This window comes from Pteronotus mesoamericanus, unplaced genomic scaffold (genome assembly GCF_021234165.1).
Source record: "Pteronotus mesoamericanus isolate MK-2021 breed Mesoamerican mustached bat unplaced genomic scaffold, CSHL_Meso_final contig_94, whole genome shotgun sequence".
Lineage (NCBI taxonomy): Eukaryota > Metazoa > Chordata > Mammalia > Chiroptera > Mormoopidae > Pteronotus > Pteronotus mesoamericanus.
This window is the reverse complement of record NW_026555285.1, coordinates 46023769-46036165: the sequence shown is the minus strand read 5'-3', so window position 1 is coordinate 46036165 and position 12397 is coordinate 46023769. Positions and strand designations below refer to the sequence as shown.

At 44.3% G+C, this 12397-nt stretch overlaps 1 protein-coding gene across 1 annotated transcript in view; it reads right to left on the bottom strand.

Moving 5' to 3' along the window:
- Window positions 1–7212: 7212 nt before the first annotated feature.
- Window positions 7213–12397, bottom strand: part of RAP2A (RAP2A, member of RAS oncogene family) — a 33763-nt gene continuing 28578 nt past the window's right edge. The window contains exon 2 of the mRNA XM_054586494.1: window positions 7213–10951. Within this exon, the coding sequence (XP_054442469.1) occupies window positions 10714–10951 (238 nt within the window). The 3' untranslated portion in view covers window positions 7213–10713. The remainder of the gene's footprint in view (window positions 10952–12397) is intronic.

Sequence of the window (12397 nt, the reverse complement as noted above, 5' to 3'; positions counted from 1 at the left end):
CGCAGTTCTTTGACTAATCTTCTGCAGCAGGAAGGCCCAATCCTTGCGATTGGGTGGTCTGGTGAGGGAGAAGAGGGACATTCCAGGCTTCTTGTTTCTCGGTACGGCCCCTCCCATTCATGTATCTACCACCAGATCTTTCCAGTTGCCTCTTCATTACCCAGGATCTCTGGGAGAAAAGCTCTAGGAAGAAAGATAATCTCATTTTGTGGGCCTGTTAAAATAATCCATAAACCAAACTAGGTAATGGGCAACCAGGTCAATCCAGGAAATTGACAATAAATCAACCGTCACCTGAGATGTAAGCTGCTTCATTACTGACAATTATGAACCAACTTTACGAAGAAAAAAAAGAATCAGATTCTAAATATCTTTCAAATTAATTTTATTAATTTGTTTTAACCTTGCCACAGAGAAGTTTCAGATGTAATGGCTCAGAAAGTCCAGTTTCTTTGACACTTCCTCCTTTCCATCCGTCCACTCCCTCCTTTAATCATTAAGCCCTTAGGACATCAGATTCTGATCAGTATCAAATTGTCCTAAGAACAAAGCCTCAGGTCTGTTGACCACAGAAACAGAGTTGGACTCCAGGTAAAGATAACATCTTGATTTCAGTTGTGTTTCAGCCCCAGGCCCAGAAGAGCAAAACAACTGACCACACCCTCATGGAAGCAGAGAGCATTCTCCTGGCTGACATCAGGGCCTGATACAAGGATTCACTCACTACCCCCTGTTCCGGCCCTGGCCAATCAGCAGAGGCCATGACCCCAACTCCTTTAGCTCCATGATTAATTTTTTTTTTCTGTAAATACCCCATCTCTTGGATGCCATGGAGAGCTGGACTTTTTAGCACTGGCTCACCTGTGACTCTGGGCTTGGCACCATTTCCTCACCTACTAAACCTCTATTTTCCTGGCTGTAAACTCCTGTTTGCATTTGATTGGGCTTCACCCAGATGCAGGTGAATGGACCCCTTGGATCCAGTAACAAGATAACAAGTTAATACTCGACCTTCCCACCAGCACTGCAAACATCCGAAAGACTTCCCAGATCCACCAATGAAAGAACATTCTGTTGAAATGCTGGCTTATTGTTTAATAAAGGCCAATTCACTTCCTTTAAGTTTTATACTAGTACAGTAGATGAATATTTGGAAAATTGTATTGCTTTACTGAGGAAAAAAATCAATGCATGCTTATTTAATATTCAATACTTAAACATAATTAGTTCCTGCCTTTCTCATTAGCACTGTACTTGATGAGGATTTCCTGCGTGTCTGTGGTGCACTGGATGTTTTTTCTAAATATACTGGTACCATGACAGTAGAGGAGAAATTGAAATCAAGATAAATGAAAAAAAAAGAGTATGCAGTGAAATCCTTAGACGGTAGCTCATAATTCTCTAGGGAGAGAGACAGTATGGTATAAAGTTTATAAGAGTGTATGGTAGGTGGCCTTCTGAGGCGGTGCCCTTCTGGTGCTCACTCCTGTGTGAGCCTGGGTTCTCCAGAGAAACTGACTGGTAGGATGCATTTATCTCTTTTTCCTCCCACCCTTCCTTTCTCCCTCCCTCCCTTCCTTCCTCCTTTTCCACCTATCATCTGTCTATATATTAAAAGGTTTATTAAAGGACTTGGCTCGTGAGCATACGGAGGCTGGCAAGTCCTAAGACCTGCAGGTGAGTCGGCAAGGGGAGCCCCGGAAGAGCCGCTGGGGCAGTGTCCATCTGAGTCTGAAGGCCTGAGGACCAGGAGAGCCAAGAGTACACACACAGTTCCAGGTCAAGGCCAGCCGACTTGAGGTCCAGGAAGAGCCACTGTTTCCGCATGAATTTCAATGCAGGAAAAAGCCAGCGCCCTAGTTGGAAGGCTGTTATGCGGGGAGAAGTCACTCATACTTGGAGGAAGGTCAGCCTTTCTGTACCACTCAGGACTTCAATGGACTGGAGGCGGCCTGCCCGCGTTAGGAAGGAGAATTTTGTTTTACTCTATTGATTTAAGTGTTTATCTCTTCCAAAAATGCTCACAGAAACACCCAGGATAATATTAGATCAAATACCTGGGTACCCCATGGCCCAGTCAAGTTGACACACAGTATTAACCACGGTGTGACTCTCAGGTATTCACTTCCTCTTCAGTGTGGGCTGAACCCAGCTAGTGACTCACTTGTCACTAGGAGGGTAGGGCAAAAGTGGTGAAGTGTTTCTGAGGCTAAAATACAAAATGGTGCCGTGCCTCTCTCCCTTGCTCCCTGGGATGAAGCGAGCCGCCACACTGTGAGCTGCTGTGTGGGGTGCGGTCCCTGGGGACACCCCAGCCAATAGCCAGCAAGGACGTGAGGTCCTCCGTCTAATGCCCCACTGAAAGCGAACCCTGTCAACAACCACTGTGGGAGCTTGAAGTGTATCCACCTCGAGTCCAGCCAGCAGGTGACCGACGCCCCGCCCACGGCTTGACAGCAGCCTGCCAGTGGCCTGGATTCCTGACCCCGGGACACTGTGACATAATATGCGTTTGCTGCTTTCACACGCTAAGTTCTGGGGTCATTGGTTACATAGCAATAGATAACTAGTACAGGGCAGGTGAGGCAGTGAGGATGCAAACACATACATCGAGGGGAAAAGGCATTTACTCTCTACTTCTAAGAAAGGTGTCATTGGGCTCTGGTGGAGGAAAATCTGTCTCCCCACCTGTATTTGTCTTCCTTTTTCTTTGTTTCACTCTCCGGAGGAGGCCGGTTGTTGGGAGGCGGAGGGGATTGAGGCGCAGGTAGCCTGAGCGGCAAGCCGCGCAGAGGCCCCTCTAGGATGGAGGCCGGGGTCCCCACTCTTCCCCCGAGGGCATGCGGCTGGAGCCCGCGCCCCAGGAGCCTCCGGGGCCTGTGCGTCCTCCTCCCGGTCTCCCATCAGGACGGGGCGGACAGATGGCCTAGACACGGGATCAGGCTCGCTTTTCCTCTAACTTTTGTTCTCATCACCAGCGGAGGTGCCGCGGCCTTTCGCTGCATGGCAGAGGCGAGCTTCAGTGTTTGGATTCAGGCTGCAAGATAGGAGCCTGAGGCCTGTGGGTCTGCTGCTTCCTCGAGGCTCCTCGGCGACCTGAGTCAGCGGGGGTCCAGCCGCACGCTAGCGGTCTCCACTGCAGCTCTGAGAGTCACTGCTGTTCCCTCACCCTGGTGGCTTGCGGGGCGGTTTCATTGGGCGAGGGCCCGTACCCAGGAGCTTCTCCCGCCCTCGGGGCTGACATGGGGAGGATCGGGGATAAGGTTCCGGGAATCCTGGATACGTCGGCCAATGTTTCCTCAATGGTACCCCAACTCACCCTTTCCTGCTGCAGGCCGAGGCCAAGGACACATGGGTCACAACGCAATGGGGGGGGGGGGACCATTGTGGGGGTGGGGGGGTACTAGGGCGTGCAGAGTGAGGTTCAGGCTGCTGTCTGCTAAGACAAGACCTTCTCTTGTGAGCTGGCCTGGGGTTTGACGTATAGACTGGCCAACGCCAGCTTTAAGAAGAAAACAGTCATTATTTTAGACTTGACTTTTTTCTTGGTTTTATCTTTCCTTCTTTTTCTCTTAACCTTTCTCAAACAATAATCTGCGGCCCAGGCTAAGTGTAGGTCAGAGGAAAGAGGACAGAGACCACGGTGCCCTGGCCCCGTCTCCCTCACTGGAGTTCTCAGGGTCACAAGTGCCTCGCCTCTTCCCATCCCCCCAACCACCTGGACAGAGTCCCCGCTGCAATGTTCAGAGGGCAAATAGCCAACAGCAACATTTCCCAAATTTCCCTCCAGAGCCTGCTCCTATGTCCTAGATGCAGAAAGGGCCCTGATGTTTTAGAAACATCAGCGGGATTTTTCAGGGCCTTTTCCAAGATGTGAGATGCATTATGCAGGGTTTTCCAAACATACTTGACTCTGGAATCGTTTCCTGCAAAGCATCTCATGGTATAAGACCTCTTCGGAACACACGTGGGGTAAAATCTATCCAAAGAAATAAATCATGTCCATGTGCTGAACATCCCACAGACAGAGGTCCCTCCGGAAGCTGGATTCAGGTGGTAGGCAGCGGCTTCCTCACTTGCTTACCATGTAGACATGACCAAGCACTAAGTAAACGAAGACCCCAGTGGCTTTGATTCACACTTATTTGCTGTCTTACTCAGATTTTGTGACTCTCTTCGCAGAAATTCTCTTTTCCTTCCGCTAATAGTACACCATTTCTTGGTGTTAGTAGTTCCCCAGAAAACAGCGGTTTATTTCAATTACTCTAAGTAGATGTGAATCACCCCTCATTCTGTAGGAGCATCTTAGAAAATGCTTTCCAATCCTGACATTTTAAACTAAAAACCTCACTAAAACCTAAACATGTCTAAAATTTAACTGTAGGCACGGACCCAGGATTTAGTCCTCAGCGTAGTATCTGATCGATCCCTCTGACCCCCTCAGCTTTGCTTCTATCCCCACACTGGCTCAGCGTCCTGTCTCCCCGCCTTGCAGGAGCCAGCGCCCTGCAGAGCCCATCCTGAGCCCGAGCACCTCCTTAGGAAGCAGTCGCGTCCTAGAGCAGCAGAGCCCGGGAAGGCTGCTGTATTGCCCCTCGCCCCCGCCCATTGCGCAGATGCCTCACATTCCCGGAATGGAAGAGCTCAGGCCGGTCCTACTGGCTTGGCCAAGAACCCAGCCAGCGGCAGCCTCTGTGGGCCGCGCCCGGCACTTGGGCTTGGCCTGCGTTACCGGAGTACTGGCATGCAAAACACAAAAACGGTGCGCAGGAGTTGCTTCTTGCCAGGAGGCTTATTTGCATCTGTGGGAGGGAAAGGGAAAGGAAAGGATTCAAACCTTCGGTCTATAGCACTAGTCCTGTCTTCTTGTTTTTCCCCTTCCTTCAAGCAGGTACAAATGAGGTGTGGCTTTTGGGAGGTGATGACGTCACGAGGGTGGAGCCCGCACGATGTCATCGTAAGAGACCTGAGAGAGCTGCCTTCTCCCTTCCACCAAGCCAGGTGACAGGGAGAAGTCAGCCGTCTGCAACCTGGGGACAGGCCCTAACCAGACGCCAGGTCTGCCAGAGTCCTAGTCATGGCCTCCCCAGCCTCCGGAGGGGCGAGAGGCGAATGTTTGTTGTGTACGCCACCCGGTCCGTGGAATTTTGCTATAGCAGCCAGAATGGACTAGGACTTGTCTTCGATATCAGGGATTATGTATATGTGCCTATCTGTGTACTGTTGTTTGTAGGAGTAACTCTCAATGAGGAGCAGCTGAATGAGCCTGGGATGAGTGGACCTCACTCAAAGGACGGTCGGGAAAAGGTGATATAAGGTTAGAAGGCTGGGTCTGCACCTTACCTCTGCACTTTATTAGCTGAGTGGCCTTGGGTGACTCATTTTTAGTACTTAAACCAGTTTCTCATGAGTGACATGAAGTTATTCACCTTTCTACCTATGCCTGTGTGTAATCTGCATAGAAAGATATTTAGGATTAACGTTGATTGAAGGATTTGGGAATTGGGTGGCTTTCCCCCTTTATTCTTTGTAGTTTTCACAAATATCTAATTTTTTTAAAGGTGAAAATGTTTTATCCAAAATATTGTCATTGTAAAATTGTAATCACGATAAAACAATGAAATATTTAATATTTTCACACTTTTGAAATGGGAGAATCTTATACAAAAATTCCCCTACATCAAGTATCATTTCTTCAGTTTCTTTTTTCCTAACTTGTGTGCACTTAAAAAGGCGTTTGTATTTTAATCTTTTAAGTAGATAATCTTCTACCTTCTGCTCCACTAATAAGTCTGAGAGGAATCTTTAGACAGTAACATGAGGAGTACTGTTCTACAAAAATATCAGAGGAAACAAGACATCTCCTTGCCTGGAAGAACAGCAGACCTTTTAAAAAACCTTACACTTCAAAGGAAATAAGAAAACGAAAACGAGAAGGGAAAAAAACCCCCCAACATTCAGTTAATATCGAAAAAGTATAAAACCAATTTAAATTGGCCATTTAACAAATGAAGTACCACTATGTCTCATTAGTATTTATATGGACATATGGATGATCGAAATTAAGAAACAAGAGGTCAGCAGCTGTTTTAGGGAGTTGGTAACAATTTGCTCTGCCTCCCAGTCCCAGAGGTCATAGGGGTTCCCAGCTGCATGGCGCTGTATTCCGTTAGCAATTTGTAAGTCCACCTGCGGATCTCCACCAACCCATAAACTCTGTAACTTGGGAGATCGCCCAAATACTATTTTTCAGTCACAAAGAAATTCTCCCAATTGAAATTAGAGTATGATCAATTTAAATACTTTACAAATGCTTCCAATGAGAATATAAAGCTAACCAGAAGCTATTTCTCTGTGACTCTGAACTACAGGCCCATTTTCCTAATTTAAGTATTTGAGTTGCTGTCTACAGTGCCTCTGTTATATTCATTCAGATTATTCCTATATTCTAAAACAATGGGGCTTCTAAACTGGTGCAATGTTGCCAGGGGATTTCAACAGAGTTTGAAGGCAACAGAACCCAAAGGCATAGTTTATATTGGCTTAGGGAATGAATGGGCTCCTTATCAGAGCAGCTGAAGCTGTACATAATTAACAGCACCTGTCAACATTCACAGGGCCCCATATAGAACGGGTGGGCCCTACAGCCGCCCAGAGCCGCAGCCTCCGCTCCTGGCACCTCCAACCACCCAGGACCTGCACAGAAGACAGCTCCCAGGCATCACTAGAAGAGCACCGATACATTTTAGTGATACTAGCAGGACCGCAAACGCTAATTAATGCTCTCCAGAGTAATTCTGACAGCATTGGCACCGAGACTTCAAATTAGCTAGCTAGCATTAAAAAACATAAAATACTTTAAGTTTATACGTGATTACTGGTTTTTAAATCTTTCTTGTTATTTCTCTTTATAAATGGTATGAAAATGTTCTACTAACCTTCCTTTTTATAGGATGAAGCCTCAATTTTATTCAGCTTGGCTATCTCCGTATGAAGAGGGTTAAATTCATTTGGTGGCTATTTCCGGTTGTTCTTGTGTATATTAAAAACATTTCAGTCATGAACATGTACAAAAGCAAATAAAATCCAGAGGAAATTTCATTAAATAAATTTATTTGTTAAAATAATTTAACTCCAAATACAACTGTTGAATTTGCATTGAGTTATAACTACAATTCGTGTTTTAATTGAAATGTCAAGGTTTAACAACTGACATTGTTACAAAACAATAAAGTGTTGTTCAATTTTAAATGGCCAGTTGTATTAGAGCTCAACAATGAACTGTGAACTATATTTTTCTCTGGGAAACCCCAAATCAATAATGATAAGTCTGTTTCCAAAACCCACTGCAGTCATTCCTGAAACCCTGATCAAGATTTAATAGGTGCACAATGACGTGTCAATTAAAAAAAGAAAAGACCCCCACAGGCTTTAACATTTGATTGGCTAAGGAGACAACGAAAGCTTACCCAGTGCTAACACAAGACTACTGAGAAGAATAAAAAACTAAAAAACAAAAAAAAAAAAACAACCCAACAGCAACAAGTAAAATGAGCACTTCCATACTCACACGTAAACAGACGACAGTCTCACTGGACAACTCTTGAAAACAAATAGCAGACATCCTTAGGCAACATTTTTTTTATAAAGAAAAGCAAATCTCAGTAGTTACACCACAGAAGAGTGATGGCAACTGTCGTGATGAGAGTCAAGTTCAGTCCTAATGCTACAAACCAAAGGAGAAAATCATCAAAGCACCTTTCAATAGTTTAAGATTTTATGTAATACTTTTGATCGGATGCTGGCCTGTTTTGTGCAAGTTGAACAAAATGAAAAACATCAGTTACCATCGCTATCACAGCTTAAAAGAACCCCCAAAAATTGCAACATAAAAGGAAAAAAAAACTTGTAACAAATGCCGCCTTTGTATAAAAATAAAGCAAGACAAAATAAAAAACCTTACCATAATAGCTAAAAAAAAAAAAAAAAAAAAAAAAAAGTGGGTCTTTGGATCAAACCATAATATTTTTAAGGCATGTTAGAAAAGCGTCCACATATCTAGTTGCTAGTCTGATCAGGGCATAAAATAAATGGTGACACAAGGTCACCAGCTTTTCTCTGTAGCCACTATTATTTCATGTGCCAACAAATGCAGTCTTCCGGTTGTGAAGCTTTTTATTAACATCTCAACAGACACACTCATTCACACCGAGTCATAGTCATACCAGGCAAAATACCAACAGTAGGAGCACACGAGGGTTTCCCTGGTTCCGGACTGGATCTCTCTGACGCTTTGTCACTAAATATGTAGGAAACTCTGTGATCAGGTGGCCCAGTCAGTTATTATGAACATCGTCACAGTAAAAGCCCACCTTCTGTCGGACACAAACACTTCTAACTAACACCCCCATTTTTAGATAATCTTTTCCGCCTCATATTGTGTCATACCTTTCATATTGTGAAACTTATTTTTTTCGTCTGCATAGCAATCCGCTATGTAAGACTGTAGAATTTTTACAGATGTTTCTAATATTGTAATCTGAGTTGTCATACACTGCTATTACATGTGGAATTCTAAAAAACAGAATCATTCTGAGAAGTTAGAGGCTTCAAAATTCAATCAATTCACTAACAAATATTTCTATTTCAGGAGAAAAGTCATACAGACTTCCTGAACCTTTGATTTCTCTACATGCTGAGTCAAATCAACTTTTACACAAGGAAGTTTGTTCCAATCAAATTAGTTAGAGGTTTTTGTCCTATAAACAAGGTGCTTCATAATTGGGATTTATTGAAAAAAACCATGTACAGAAGAATGCAAACATTCACAATTCAAAGACTTTTGACCACTGCGGCCTGGTTTTATCCACATACCTGTTTTCTCATCAATGAGAAGTTACTATCCACCTTTTTTCTATTCTTTAGGCTTAACACCAGTTTACTAAACACTTGGGGCGGGGACAGTGGGCTACCAATGATTTCAGCGATGTGTAAGAAACACTTAAATAATTTAAGACGAAAAGATGTTTTTGATACACTATATTCTGCAACACAGATTCTCAGTATAGGCAATTATCTCTGATTTGTGCCAAGTTCTTAGGAACAATACACACACATGCACACACAAACACACACTATTCTCTCAGTTACACACGTTAAGACCAGAGGTTACTTGCACTAGAGTGTGAAATCAACAGAATGTGGGGCGGCATGTAGACCACAGGCTCAGTGATATTGCAGTTCTGAAGGCCAAGTTTATCCCCAGAGAATCAGCTCAAGGTACTCTGTTTGTTTAGCATTTGGAACTCTGAAGTTAGTTAAAAACCCTTCTACACTTGATTGTAAAACTTACGCATAGGTTCTTCCTGGGCTGTTAGTCATGCAAATGACAAATACTTCGTGGCTATGAAAACCACAAGTGTCAGAGCCTGAGCACCTTTTCCAAACAAAATATTCTCTAGCCTTATTTGCCACTTCAGTAATCAGGGCAAAACTGTTACAAGAAAACCTTTATATACTTCTCCAGGAAAATTAAAGATAAAAGATTTTTTTTTTTGTCCCTTATCTTCCACTCTGTAGTTTATGTTCTACTTTTAAGCCCAAATGATTTCACATGGTTATTCACTCTTTTTAAATGCCTGCAATAGAGCTCTGCTACAGCAAACTTGATTTTGAAAGCAGGTTAACCAAGAACCACACCACAACCATAGCCCTTAAAGGCAAGAAGGAATTTGCTGCTTTAACAAACGGAAAAATGCGAGATATTTGTACTGTCCTGTGAGGTTTCTGCACACAGAACGCGGGGATGCAACATGGCTTCATTTTCCTTACATGATGGTACTAGTTAATCTATGACTAGAACCCTTTTTGTTAGTAAGGCTGGGCAATATCTTTGCATCACAGTTGCTTCCTTCTTGTTCAGTAAAGTAACAAAGACCATACCTGCTTGGTTAACGGGGGTGGCTTTGGGGTTTTAAATCGGATCGAACCCTGGTGAGGGCCTCCGTATGCTGTGGCAAAGCAGGTAATTTTACACATTCTAAAGCCCAGTTGTATTTGTACACAACCTGTTTGGACTTTTGCTCTATCGAGGATGGATGCAGGAATTAGTTCGGTGTCACAAATGAGGATAACATCTACAATTAAGCATCGCTTTTGAGAAACAGAAATGTGCCAGCTAAGCAAAGAATCTCTCCCTGTAATGCTGTCGGCAGAGCAGCTATTATCTTACTTGACGGAATACAGTGGTCAGAAGCGCTATCTCAATTCCTGAAATTCAGTACTCTCATAGGAAAATATTTCTCCTTTACTTATTTTTTTTAAAAGAAGATAAAATATTTTAATTGCAGTGGTCCTAGGAATCCTTCTGGTTTCTCTCTCATGGTTATTTTTCATTTATACAAGAGTTGCTTCGGTCAGCTCGGTGACAATGCCATCCGAGCATTCAAAGGCGACCACCCTGTCGGTTGACTGGCTGTGACTCGAAGCGGCAGGTGCGTCTAGGAGACTGAGGACAATGGCGAAAACTGTGGTCACTGAACCCAAATGTTACTCAGGGATGTCAACGGACAATCACTGCTGGGTTCTGGGTAAGGGCTGCTGTTTCACGGTGGATTCGCGTCACACAGCCCGTGGACTCCGCAGTCGAGTAGACGAGGTTTGTGCCGCCTGTGATGGCAGGCAGGTCCCGTCCGGGAGAGCCTTTTTTGAATGCTATTGGATGTTACATGCAGAACAGCACGGGTCATCTTTGTCAGGCTGCGCGGCATAGTTCATTTGCCTCACGATCTCTGCAAAGAGTTCGTCCACCATTGTTTTACTCTTTGCGGAGGTCTCCATGAAGGGGCAGCCCCACTCCTCTGCGAGGGCCCTGCCTTCGTTGGATGACACCTCCCTCTCGCTCTCCAGGTCCACTTTGTTCCCAACCAAGATGACTGGCACTTTCTCATACCTGGGAGAGAACAAACAAAGCACACACACGTTCTGAAAGTTAGTACAAAGTTCAAGAGGTAACAGGTATTTTCTCCTTTTGGGCTATATTCTACTACAGATATTCTCTTTAGTTGCATGAAAAATCATGTGCCCCACACACTTGACATCTACCTGAGGGCTTTTAGAAGCTGCTCCCACAGTGGGTCATAAGTGGGTTTTCCAAAATGATGTTTTCAATTAAGCAATGACACTTCCTTTAAGGTGCACTCTCCCTCCGGGGAGCATGCCTATGCGTTTCTTCTGTCTCGGGTGAGCATCTGAGTCCCCATGAGACTTGCAACCAGGAGAGCAGCGGGCAGAGCAGCTCACCCCAGGAGAGCCCCCTGAACCTGTCTCCAAGGCCTCTTTACCCTGACTTTCCAGCGAGCCAAGGCAGCCCCCCTCCGGCCCACCGCTGTTGCTGCCTCTACTCCTGGCTCTTCCTTGTCTCACTGTCCCCAGCTTTAATAAACGTACTCTCAAAGTTAAAAAGAAAATCAATTTACCTTTCCAGATATACTTGGAAAATTATTCTCAGAATAAATCCTCTTAGATAAACTTAAATATTTTTCACTATAAGAGATGCTTACTCAAAAATTTCACTTGAAGGGGTAATAGCCCTGCTGAATAAACAATCTGTAATTGTCAGCATTTTTACTATGCTCTGCAATATACAAAACTAATCATGTTCTAAAGGTTCCTACATAAGAAAAAAGCTGGTAGAAATTATTAGGATGGAAACCATCAAATGAAGCTACACTCCATCCCTTCACAAAACTTATCCATTGGCCAGCTGAGAGGTAATTATGGTTCTTCCAGCCTGGCAAGAATTAAGCATTTTAATCAGTAGCTATATTTGCTGTTCTCTCCCTTTCCTTCCTAATGAGATAGATGTGCTATAGAATGAATGTTTGCGTGCCCAGCCCCCCAAATTTACATGTTGAAACCTAATTCCCAATGCAATCGTATGTAGGAGGTGGGGCCTTTGGGAGGTGACTAGGCCATGAGAGTAGAGCCCTCAGGAAAGGGATTAGTGCTCCTGTGAAAGAGACACCCGCGCCCCTCCAGCCAGTGAGGACGCAGCGAAAGATAACGCTGCCAAACTAGGGAGGTGGGCCCTCACCAGACACTGAATGGACCACAGCTTTGATCCTGGACCTTGCAACCTCCAGAGCTGCGGGAAATTCCTGTTGTTTAAGCCACCTCATCTATGGTATTTTTGTTAGATCAACCAGACTAGATGAACATGTCTCTGAGTGAACATGCTTGGTCAAAGCTAAACTAATAAAGATAACAAATATGGAAAGAACAAAGCAAAAAGGCCTTAAATCACTTTGGAACCTAAAGATGATTCTTTCTACAATGGTTACTCACTGTATAAAAATACATGGTGTTACTTTGCATATTTATCGACTATTCTTATTCG